This window comes from Drechmeria coniospora, chromosome 02, assembly GCF_001625195.1.
Source record: "Drechmeria coniospora strain ARSEF 6962 chromosome 02, whole genome shotgun sequence".
Classification (NCBI taxonomy): Eukaryota; Fungi; Ascomycota; class Sordariomycetes; order Hypocreales; family Ophiocordycipitaceae; genus Drechmeria; species Drechmeria coniospora.
The window spans coordinates 9,883,060-9,894,879 of NC_054390.1; the positions used below are offsets into that span (position 1 = coordinate 9,883,060).

The 11,820-nt window shown below is 57.6% G+C and overlaps 3 protein-coding genes across 3 annotated transcripts; 2 read left to right on the plus strand and 1 right to left on the minus strand.

Annotated features, from left to right (window-relative positions):
- Positions 1 to 496: 496 nt before the first annotated feature.
- Positions 497 to 3,225, plus strand: DCS_05829 (heterokaryon incompatibility protein Het-C; the record flags this gene model as incomplete). The annotated part of the gene is made up of 6 exons (XM_040803130.1): positions 497 to 850; positions 921 to 1,227; positions 1,298 to 1,858; positions 1,924 to 2,103; positions 2,163 to 2,695; positions 2,746 to 3,225. 6 exons carry the CDS (start codon positions 497 to 499, stop codon positions 3,223 to 3,225), a joined length of 2,415 nt encoding a protein of 804 aa, XP_040658163.1.
- Positions 3,226 to 3,848: 623 nt separating this feature from the next.
- DCS_05830 (uncharacterized protein) lies at positions 3,849 to 6,562 on the minus strand (the record flags this gene model as incomplete). Its single annotated transcript, XM_040803131.1, has 4 exons — positions 3,849 to 5,250; positions 5,431 to 5,957; positions 6,038 to 6,391; positions 6,440 to 6,562. 4 exons carry the CDS (start codon positions 6,560 to 6,562, stop codon positions 3,849 to 3,851), a joined length of 2,406 nt encoding a protein of 801 aa, XP_040658164.1.
- Positions 6,563 to 9,127: 2,565 nt separating this feature from the next.
- On the plus strand, positions 9,128 to 10,458 carry DCS_05831 (hydantoinase/carbamoylase family amidase; the record flags this gene model as incomplete). Its single annotated transcript, XM_040803132.1, has 3 exons — positions 9,128 to 9,426; positions 9,473 to 10,336; positions 10,386 to 10,458. The coding sequence occupies 3 exons, from the start codon at positions 9,128 to 9,130 to the stop codon at positions 10,456 to 10,458; spliced, it is 1,236 nt and encodes a 411-aa protein (XP_040658165.1).
- Positions 10,459 to 11,820: the final 1,362 nt, after the last annotated feature.

The window sequence follows — 11,820 nt, forward strand, 5'->3', positions numbered from 1 at the left end:
GCCAGCTGGCTGCCGGGGAACACGAGTGCGTCGGTTGCGCGCTCTGCAGGTGCGTGCTTGCATGTATCCTATGCTATTACCCGTACATCTGCTCCTGCTCCGTACTGTAGGTACTCCCTTCCCTGCTCGCTTCGCTTCCCCGCCTCTGCAACTGCTCGACATCCTTGCATGGATGCCGCCTGTGCCGACGCGGAAGAAAAAAACCTCATCCTCCTCCGCAATCCTCGACGCATTACTCGTCGAATACGCCGCTGCTCATCGTCCTCGTCGTCGACGCCGCCCTCTGTCGCCGCCGTCCAAGTACGCTTCATGCTTGCCCCGCGAGCGGCCTCTGCTCCCCCGACGCATGAGGGCTCGTGGCGAGCGAGCCAGCCTACGTCAGGCGTGGCCTCTTGCTGCCCATCGTCGGCCGTAAGCTCACTCACCCCTTCCTCCCCTTGCGAGATGCAGAATCTCGGCTCCATTTGCTCCGAGCTAATCTTGACCTTTCCAAGCCATGGCCGTCGTGGGCAAGGCTAGGACTAGCGGCCCTTTGCTGAGACGGGATGCCCACACCTCCTACGCATCGACGACCAGCCCTCAAGGGGAGGTGGCACCTACCGTCGAGCTAGCTTCGCCCCTCGACCTTGGGGCGGATCACCCTATAATGCAAAAAGTCTGGGTGCTCGCATCCGCCTCATGCGTCGCACCCGTGAACACGGCACCTGCACCGCACCACCCTCGACGGCCCCGGCCGGGCCACGGGGACCAGGGAGGCGAGAAACCAGCATGGCGAGCAAGACGAACCGCTCGAGGGGCCTTCGTGTCATGCACACGTGCGTACCTTGTTGCCCTTTCCGCCGCGGTACCGGTGCGGGAACCCGGCTGCATCCTCGTCCTCGTCCTCGTCCCCTTGCCCGCGTCGTATACGCCTATATCAGCATGTCGGTACCGTGCCCGTTGCCCGAGTCGCTTCGGCTTCTACGGGGAGCATCGGCGTATATATGGATGGCCCCCGGCCTCCCCCCGTCACCGTCCCATCCCGATCCCCCGCTCCATCACCGATCCGTTCACGACGCAACGCTTGGCTGGTGCTTGCCCGGAGCGCCGAGTACGTCGACATGCTCTCCCGCCTTCACCTTCCCGGTCTCTTCCTCGCCTTGGCCGTCCCGACCGCCCTCGTCGGCCAGGCCGATGCCTTTGGCGCCGGCAACGTGGCCTCCATCTCCAAGGTCGAGGGCAAGAACTGTAGGTGCCTCCGTACCCTCCGCCGGCACCTTCGAGGCGAAGCAAGCTTACCTGGCCCCCCCCTTGGCAGGGCGACACGGTGACATCGAAGATGTGCTCCTGACCTTGGACAAGGCCCAGGCCTTTGGCGGCGGCGCCTTTTCCCCCACGGATGTGGCCCACGTCTACTTTGGCAACTGGCTGCGCGACTACTCCCAGGCCATCGACGTCAGCACCCTCAAGTCCGTGCCCATCGATGCCACGGGCCTGCTCATCAGCATCGTCGGCTTCTTCACCTTCGGCTACGGCACCGGAGACTTTGAGGTCACCGCCAGCCGTCTCGGCGTCTACCGGCCGGAGGAGCACATTGACAACCCCAAGAACTACAACAACAATGAAAACGCCCGCCAGTACGACAAACGACTGCGAGGCCGCGTCAGGGACGAGGAGCTCGCCGTGGACCCGAACTCGGGCATGAAGAACTACATCGCCAACGATGATCCGCAGCTTAAAATCATGACCTCGTCCAAGTTCGTCAGGAGAGAATTCCAAAAGTTCATCTGGCTCGGCCGCGAGTACAAGAAACATCGCAGATCCAGGGACCTCACCGAGGCCCTGCGCCTCCTGGGCGGTGGCCTCCACTGCCTCGAAGGTGAGATTCTCCCCTCGTCGTCCCCGTCATCCTCGACGGCCGACCCGAGCTGACCCGACGGCTAGACTTCTTCGCCCACAGCAACTACGTCGAGCTTGCCTTGCTGGAGCTGGGCCAGGGCAACGTCTTCCCCCACGTCGGCACCAACACGCGCATGCCGGTCAAGGGCACCAACAGGGACGTCTTCCCCCTTGTCACCGGCACCTTTGGTGCCACCGACTTTCTGCACTCGGTCCTCGGCGAAGGTTCGCGCTTCCGCTTCCCTCCGAAGCGACATGCGTCGCGGCTAACCCGTCGCCGTCAGTCCACGACTCGGTCGTCCAGAACGAGGTCGACGAGCTGGAGGGTGTCCTTCGAAACTTCACCAACACCAACACCGGCCTGCTCCGCTCCCTCTTCAGCCTCATCCCCTTCGGCGTCCTCCAAGGCAATCCCGGCGTGACCATCGACCACCTGCAGAACGACGCCAAGCAGAACATCGCACCCGTCTCCCCCAGCAACACGGGACTGTTCACGACGTACATCCGTAACGTCATCATGCACGTCATGCCCGGCATCAAGTTTCACGACGACGTCGTCATGGCCATCTCGCAGACCGTCCACGGCATCCCGATACTGCCACGGGTCGTTCAGCAGCTCCAGGAGCAGATATCCAAATTCGTCTTCTCCGTCATCGCCCCCGTCGTCGTCCCCCTCATCCATCAGGTTCGCGGCGGGCTTCAGGGCGGCGCCCACGGCGTGATCCAGAGCAGCTCGGCCGAGCAGTTTGTCGTCCTCGACGATCCGCGCAGCCACGACCCGACCCACTCGATGATCGCCAAGGATCACTTCTCCAACGTGGGTTCCTCCGCGGCTCAGTTGCGGCGCTCGGATGCTGACCGACGCAGATATTGAACGGCATTTCCGGCGAGCTTGCCGCGATATCCGTGAAGCGGATTGTGCCCCAGCTCATGCATGCCGTCGACGACGAATCCGTCGATGTCGACGCTCTCCTGACCCGCATCATCCACGGCGTCCTGCACCACCCGGCCCAGAGGAACATGGGACACGCCGAGGTTACGGCGGCTCGCATGGAAACCTACAGGCACGTCAAGCAGTGGTGGTCAGGTTTCGGTAGACGCGTGAAGAACGACTACCTCCGCAGGCTATCGATCAACGGCATCCGCCATGGCTGGAATCACATCCATGGTGTCCAAGACTCTTCGGGTCGGCTGCCGATGAATGTTCTCTTCCGCAAGAAAAGGACCTTTGGAGAGAGGATTGCCGACTGGGCTGCGTCTGCCATTTTCGGTGGCATGAAGACGATTTTCCTCGCCATCATCAACAAAATCAAGGCCTCGCTGCCGAAATGGCTCCGTCCGTCATGAGAATTCACACGACAAGCGCATGTATATACGTCAATTTCAAGCGTAATGAAGGGTTGGCCGGGAGTATGCTGCAAGGGACCGAGATCTTACTCTGTCGTCAGAGTTTATGTTGGGTGTAAAGACGATACGAAATTTGATCAACAATTACTACTGACTGTTGCGTGATGGCGGCGTAACGGGCACCCGAGCTGCTTTCCTGCCGTGCCATGCCGTGCTGGTCATGTCATAGCCCTTGCCCCGTGGCTGATCATTACCACTAAAAACCCTTTGCCTAGGATACCGGGAGTCTGCATCCCAGGCTCGTCATCCGCATCCTGCCCACGTAAAGCCCTTTGCAAGACGCGCAGATCACGATATGATTGGACCACCTAACGATGCCATACCGGTGCAAAGGCACAACGACAACGGACTTTGGGGGGACGGGTGCACAACGCCAGGTAACCAGTGCAATGTCATGGAATAACAATGATCAAGTGTATCATAGCAACTTGCATCTAGGATATACCAAAGTAACCATGCGGAAAGACAGTACTCGGGCGTTCGCTCCCCCCCCCCCCCCCCTTCTTCTCGGAGACACGATCCCGATCACATCGGGGTATGGTCATCCACTAGCAACAGTGTGGCTATTCTTGGTATTTAATGTTAAAGGACGGTGATACGGCAGTGTCCCAGTCGGCATGATTTGTAGCATTACCAAAGATTCGTAATGCACGGACGACAATCATATACCTGCCCGGCGGCGCGTAATTACCCGATTCGAGCATACCGTCAAAAGCAGCCGTCAATTCCCCGTGGGGGTTGTTGATCTGAGGGAATGATTTTGGCTGGCCGATTGTCTTCGTGCCCCAGTACTCGGTTGTAATATTCTGACAGGGGCAGGATAAAGGCAGAAGATGTGCTGTCATGAGACGAGATCCAAGGATTAGCCTGCAGCCAATACCGGGTAGGATATCTGCGGCATGTTCTTTACGACCTCGTCTAGGGAGAGTAATGGTTTCTCCTTCCTTTATAAACTGCGAATTGGGAGACTGCATCATCCCGACACCATTGGGATCCAAAGAGGTCGAATTGCGAAGCGAGCCGGCAAGACCTTGGTAGGGTATAGATAGAGAGGTAGTGCCGTCGGTACTGTTTATCACAATCCAGCCGGACCACAATGGTAGTCGCCAAGCATTGAGGCCCGATGGAGGGGTTGGTTGTGCTTCGAAAGTAACCCGTTGGCCAGCTTTGACAACAATGGTGTCCTGGCTAAACTTAAACTCTGCAGCAGCCGGAACGGTCTCAACGCCAGGGAATGGGGATGCGTTGCGGGACCCATTGGCGAGGGTATATATGGTAATGGCGGGCACGTGGGATATTCTATAAGTCATTTCCGTCGAGCCATTGTTATGAATGGTGACCGCTTGCGACCTGACAAAATGATCGCTATCGTTAAAGGAGAGGCTGGAAGGCGCAAGTAGGGTTTTGACAAATGCTGCATCGTACGCTTGAACGAGACCAGCTCCCTGCTGGGCGACCGGGGCATAATAGTCGTAGAACTTTGTGCCATCATTGAAGCGCTGGGCCTTGGCAGTAGAAGATAGTAGGCTGTTGATGGTGACGGGGTCAAGATGGCCGCGAACTTCGCGAATCAGTGCAACGATACCGGCCACCAACGGCGCAGAATTAGACGACCCTGACTCGACAGCGTATCCCCCCGCAAGGTGGGCAGACAGCATATTTCCACCGGGAGCCACAAAGTCGGGTTTCTGATCCATCGTCCAGGTAGGGCCCCAGGAAGAACGGAGGTCAACGGCACCGCCAGTAGCACCGTTGACGTAGGTAGATATCCTTTGATTCCGGGTAGAGGGGCTGGCCATCTTGAGGGTGACGGTCCTGCCCTTGCGGATAAGCTCGACCCACCGGTCGCCCGTGTCTTTGTCCACCGCACCGGCGGCAATTATCCTTGCTCGGGTAAGATTCAATTCTTCAACGTCATACCCCGTACCATGTGTTATGAAATACTTTGCCCCGTGAGCAACAGCACTGATGATTGTCGAGCGAAGGCACTTGTTGTAGGGGACCAAGACAATCTTCCTTCTCAGGCCGGGCGTGCCACGCGGGAGCTTGCAAGAGCGAGAAGTGACGGTGCTCGTGGCTCAGACGTCGAGCGCCACGCCATGCCAGGCAGAAGGTTTATGCGGCAAATAGTTAAAATCGACATACCCATCACCATCGACGCGGTACTCTGCCTTGAACATGGGCGTGGGCGTGAGGATATTATCCGAGAAACCAACCGAAGTTGCCCCCTCTGTATCGCCGGGAGAATTTCCATCGAACGGACCGGTTTCGCCCGAATTGCCCGCCGCAAAGATACAAGGGACGCCGTTCCAGACAATATTCCTGATTAACGAAGACTCTATTGAATCGGAGAATCCTTCAGAAACGCTAAAAGCACCGACGATGACATGGGCGTCATCTTCAAATGCTCTGCTGTATGCTTCGATTATCGCAGCGGTCGACATGCGGCCCTTGCAGTCGACGACACGGTACGCGCCGAGGGTAGCCTTGGGAGCAACGCCGGTAAAGCCCAGCCGGTTAGGCTGAGCGGCGATAATACTAGCGACGGAGGTGCCGTGGCCGTTGCAGGAATCCATAGGGTCCTTGTCTCCATCGACAACGTCGTAGCCGAAGGATACGAGACAGTCTTGCTTGCGAAAACAGCCGCCGAAAGCGTCGTGGTGATAATCAACCTATAACCGTCTTCAGTACCACGGCCGTCATTGCCGTTTTTATCCTCGCACGGGTTGTGGTGATGGCGAGGACAGCGTACACCCGAATCGACAAGGGCAATCCTGCTGCCGTTGCCGGTATAGCCCTTGGCGTGAAGCATGTCTATCTGGGCCATCATAAGAGGGCTGTTGACATCAGCCACGTTGGCATGACGACGCTTCACCGTGTGTTCCTTCTTGTCGGTCCCCATCGACGTCGTTGGTGATTTGGGCGTCTGGTACTGCCGAACGCGCTGGCAACGCTTCACCGCGGGATTCTTTTCCCACTCTTCCGCCAGCCTGATGGCTTTTGTCGACTGCGAGACGACAACAGTGTAGCCCCTGAAGACCTTGTAGTTGAACTCCTTGACAACGGTTGCCGCCCCGGCGACGACATTTTTGACCGTGCCGAGGTCCTAACCATGTGAGCTTCAAACCAGACGCAGTCTGTGACCAAGACCTACCACGCCATCCGCGGCCTCGATGATGTAGGAGACACTCTCGTCATCGGTCGCGGCCGTGGAATTGTCGGCCAGAGTCGTCAAGGCGATTTTCGCCAGCAAAAAAAGGAGCGATATGCAAACCATGGCTGCAACCTGCTACCCATGAACCGATGGCGAAATGACGGGCAAGACGGGAGGGAGGCGAGCAAGACGTTCGCCGGGTCGGGGGTGGCGGGCCATTTTGAGGGAAGCCATACGAAGCAATACCCGTACGCCGCAGGAAGGTGGTTGATTAGAACGCATGATGATCGTGCAGCGATGCTTGTGCTATTCGGTGTCGGCAGCCCTCGCCGAGGCGGCCGTTGTGTGCAGTTCATCGCTCTAGTCTGGACGCCAACTTGACGGCATGGACGACGGTTCTTGTCCGCGCATTATGCCTTTGACGAGGAAGCCAAGCCGTCGCTCGAGGAGGACGGCAGAATCCAGTCGCGGTGGAATAAGACACCAGCGGGCCATGGGTGCGTAGGTAGGCAAGTGGCATTACGATGATGTCTGGAGGTGCATGTGGAGGAGCAAGATGATGGCGAGTGATCAAAGTGTGTGAAAAGGTTGCCATGGACAGAGCTTCACCGCCATTCTGTGAGTGCACCGCACAGTACAGTGCGGGGCAGACGGTGCAAGTGCAGACTGCCAGTGCCTTGTCGGTTGACTCGAGCACATGAACGGACACTTGCTCCGTACTGGCAAGTTGCTCGTGAACTTGAGTAAAACTTGAGCAATACAAGCAATGCACGGCACCCCATCTACTGTAGGTTATGAAGACCAACTAATGAGTATTCATCCTGCACGGAGTATCACGGAACAGTTGTACTCTGTTTGCGTACGGCACTGCAAGTAATGTACAGTACGGAGTACGGAGCAGACGTACTGTGATTACATGTACGGAGTACTCCGTACAAAGTCCTTCATTGCTTGTAGGTGTGCTTGTAGGTGCAGTTAATGCAAAAAGTACAAGTACTTAGTAAGTACTCAAGTGCTCCCGACGGAAGCAAATGACAGTACCTAGAGCAAGTACTGTACATGTACAGTACAGTAGTAATACTCCGTATGATTCTGCCGACATTAGCACCAATAACGACAAACAGTACAAGTACTAGTTAATGTTGGTACGTGTACCAAGATAGGAGGTGTACACCCAAGTACTTGCATGTACAGTACATTCGGCGGCAATGGAAGGACTTGTGCTTGTGCATGTATTGTAATATCCTTTAGCATGTACTTACTGTACTGCACAGCCATTACAATGTTCAGGTTCCCCGTAAGTACGCAGTACAAGTCCTGTAACTGCTGTAAGTACTGTACTTGATTCCTCGGGCACATGAGCCTCCAATAGCAAGTACTTACATGTACTCCGTACGCCATCATACGACCAGCATGGGCCCGTTTTTCGCTACTCCTCACTCAAGTACAACCAAGTACTCCGTACTTGTTCTGTACGCACTTGTACACCTTCTCATACTCGGTGAGAAGTGCGGCGCGCAGTCGTTGGTACTTATTCCGTACCTACATCGCATGTATTGTTAGTTACAGTGCGGAGTACGGGGTACACCAACGGTACACTGTAAGGACTTGTTTAGTGCTTCGCCTACATGAAAAAACGCTGGGTCACAATGTAATATTGCTTGTACGGATACAGGTAGGTTACTGCACATGGGTGCCACAGCATTTCAGCATGTCGGCAGGTGTGTAAGGGTGTAAAACTTGGTACCTAATATCTAGCATGATGCAACGAGTCGAAATGTTCCCAATGGCGTGGTGCTTGAATGATGGCTCTCTTTGCTTCCAAGTACTTACCAATGTGCAGTACCTAGCAGGTACGGAGTAAATACGAGGTAATGGGTGGGTAATGTACTGTACAGTACCTAGTGCTGTAGTTGTACTGTATGCTCCTCCTCGATCCAAGCACTGCGCTGACAAGCATGTACGTTGTTGTAATACTTGTAAAATACTTAGTGCACTGTACTCCGTACATACAAGGGCACGATAGGCAGCGTACTCCGTGCCGGCTGCATCTCTGTGCACTGTACTCCGTACATACATGGGCACCATAGCCAGCGTGCTCCGTGCCGGCTGCATCTCTGTGCACTGTACCCTGCACATAACGATAGGCAGCGTAAGTACTCCGTGCCGCCTGCATCTCCGTGCACTGTCCTCCTTGTCACGGGACCTCCCATTATTTCGAGCCTCACACACAGTTGGTGACAATGGTAGTAATAAAACAGACGATATCGCCAAATGCCGACGGCATCCAATGCCGGCCTGCATGCTCGATAATATGGGTCCTTCCACCCATGACACCGTCGTGTCGCCCTCGTCGACGAAAAACGACAGGCCGCGTTGACAGACCGCGTTTTTCTCCCTTGCCCTGGCAGCCGACGGGAAACGAATCTTGCGTCGAGCCATGGCCATGGCCACCACCTTCACGCGGACCGCCGCCTCCCGGCCGTCGCTGCTCTCTCGACGCCATCATTCGACCAGTCTCCGGATCAACGGTGACAGGCTCAACGAGACGCTCCATCACACGTGCCGCTGGGGCGCCGCTCATCGCTATGGAGAGTCCGTCGACCCCGCTCGTGCCCCGGACGGCCCTCGTCTCCGTCGTGCCCCGGACTCGGCTGACGCTGAAGCAGGCACCCGACCCAGACCGGCATGGCCCGCCTCGCGCTGACGGACGACGACGCGAGGGCGAGGCGCTGGTTCGCCGAGGAGACCGAGGCCTTGGGCTGCCGCCTCGTCGTCGACGAGATGGGAAACATGTTCGCCAACCGGCCCGGCTCCGCCGCCTCCCCCTCCCCCATGATTGCCATGGGAAGTCACCTCGACACGCAGCCGCGCGGCGGGAGGTACGACGGCATCCTCGGCGTCGTGGCTGCCGTCGAGGTCCTCCGCACGCTGCACGAGAACGGCTTCAGGACGCACTTGGACGTCGGAGCCGTCAACTGGACCAAGTGAGTGACTTCGTCCGCACCGAGTCGGGGCTAGCCTCCCAACCAGCCAGCATCGCCGGCTGATCGATCCCCCGTCGCCCAGCGAGGAGGGCGCGAGGTTCCCCAAGTCGATGCTCTCCTCCGGCGTCTGGGCCGGCGTCGTCCCGCTCGAGGATGCGTGGAACCTGGCCGACGTCTTCGACCCGTCCGCGACGGTCAAGTCGGAGCTGCGGAGGCACGGCTACCTCGGCGACGTGGCCTGCTCCGCTCGTGCCGACGCCGGCTTCCCCCTGTCCGCCCATTTCGAGCTGCACATCGAGCAGGGGCCGATCCTCGAGCGCGCCGCCAAGCCCGTCGGCGTCGTCCAGGGCGCGCAGGCCTACCGGTGGTTCACCTTCACCGTCCTCGGCCGCGACGCCCACACGGGAACGACGCCGCTCGACGCTCGGAGCGACCCTCTTCTGGCGACGGCCAAGATGATCGCCTCCTCCCACGCCATCGCGAAACGGCTGGGCGCCCTCGCCTCGACCGGAATCGTCAAGATCCCCCCGAGCTCGTCGACCAACACCGTCGCCTCCGAGGCGAGCTTCACGCTCGACATCCGACACCCGCGAGACTCGGTCGTCGCCGACGTCCAGCGGCTCTGCCTTGAATCCTTCGAGAAGATCGCGCGAGAGGACGGGAAGGGGGTCCATCTCCGCTGGACGCTCGACACGGACTCGCCGGCCGTCAAGTTTGACAGGCGCTGCATCGAGGCCGTCGAGGCGGCGGCCGACAACGTCGTCGGACGAGACCGATGGCTGCCCATCACCAGCGGCGCCGGCCATGACACGGTCAACACCAGCGGCAGGTGCCCGAGCGCCATGATCTTCGTGCCGTGCAAGGACGGCGTCAGTCACCATCCGGAGGAATACTGCAGCCCGGAGCATTGGTGGGTCCCTCTCTCGAATGCCACTTTTGCTGCGCTGACTCGCCTTCAGCGCCATCGGAGCTCAAACTCTCCTCGAGGCCGTTCTCAACTACGACAGGATGATGTCGGGGAACGCACTCTAGCCTTTGGCTCGAAGACAAAAGGCCCTACGTTTGAACGGCATGTGGCTCGCACTCTCGAGTGCTGGCTTGTTTGGGTGCCATGGCGACGAATGGCACACGGGGCTTTCGCATGTTGCGTATTCATGCTGCAAGAGCCAGGGGGTCAGTCGTGCTCGTCATGGCGTGCAGTCACGAGAGGACAGATCATGTAGTCATGATGCGTCCTCCCACCGTTGCTGCATTCAGGGGTTTGCCCCTGCCGTGCTGGATGTGTCGTTACGTTTGCTTTCATCGCGGACCCCTTGCCGGCTGGCCGCTGGCTGGATAATGGCCAACTACCAGCCGGGCAGAATGGATCATGTTGTCTCGCGACCTGCTGGAAAATGTCTCGATTTTACCCCGTCGTTGCTCCGCTCGACATACTTCTGTATGAATGATTCGCTCGACTTCGTACCGTTCCATACTGGGGCCGATATGCTTCCGTCAGTCGTCACCAACGTGGTGAGCCAAGTCGACGTAGGATACGGCACCACCGAGGCTGAGGAACCCCTTTGTTGTTACCCTCGCCCTCCCATTCCCATGGACATCAAAATGCGCCATGAAGGTGGTATGGAATGGATTCGGTTCGGCCAGTTGGCCACCGATGACGGAACCATCTTCGAGCCATTCTTTCCCGCCGCATGGAAGGAGGGAAACAGTTGGACGATGGCACCGTGTCTATGCTGAAAGGACAATGCTTGGGTTGTTGGGAATGAGAAATGAAGAGCGTGACCAGAGCACCAAGTGTGGCATATGACTATAGTGACAATAGTGACAAGTCATGGTGAGAGGAACTGCTACTCAGAACCTTCCTCGCCATCTTTTCATACGTATCGAACGAGGGACGGGGGGCATCTGAACATGTCCATGGGCCATCTGGAGCGTGCGTAGTGTATAGGCCATCTGGAACGTGCGTAGTGTACGTGCCATCCTGGGACGTACGTAGAACGTGCGTATGACGTGAGTAGAACGTGCTTAGAACATGCTCCGGAGCAGGGAATCGAGGTGTGCCCCGGCAAGTGGATGATGCTTTACACTCGTCCGATGCTCTTCAGCGACGCAACCTGCCGTTTCAAGGGTTCCCTCCAAAGGTGAACTGGACCGATCGCAGCAAAGGCACCTCTGTTCCGGGAGGTTAGGGATGCAATTCACATTTGCCGTAGTATTGGGCAAGTTCGGTGTACAAGACTGGACCAAACTCTTGCCCAGATACCCCAATACTGGCGAGCTGATTTTGTGGGATTATTGGGGGAAGACTTAGGAAGAAAGCGTCTGCTATTTTTCTCTCGTCTGAACCGGGCTAGAGTTGCCAGTCGTATCAGCATGGTCTACTGTTAGTTTCGT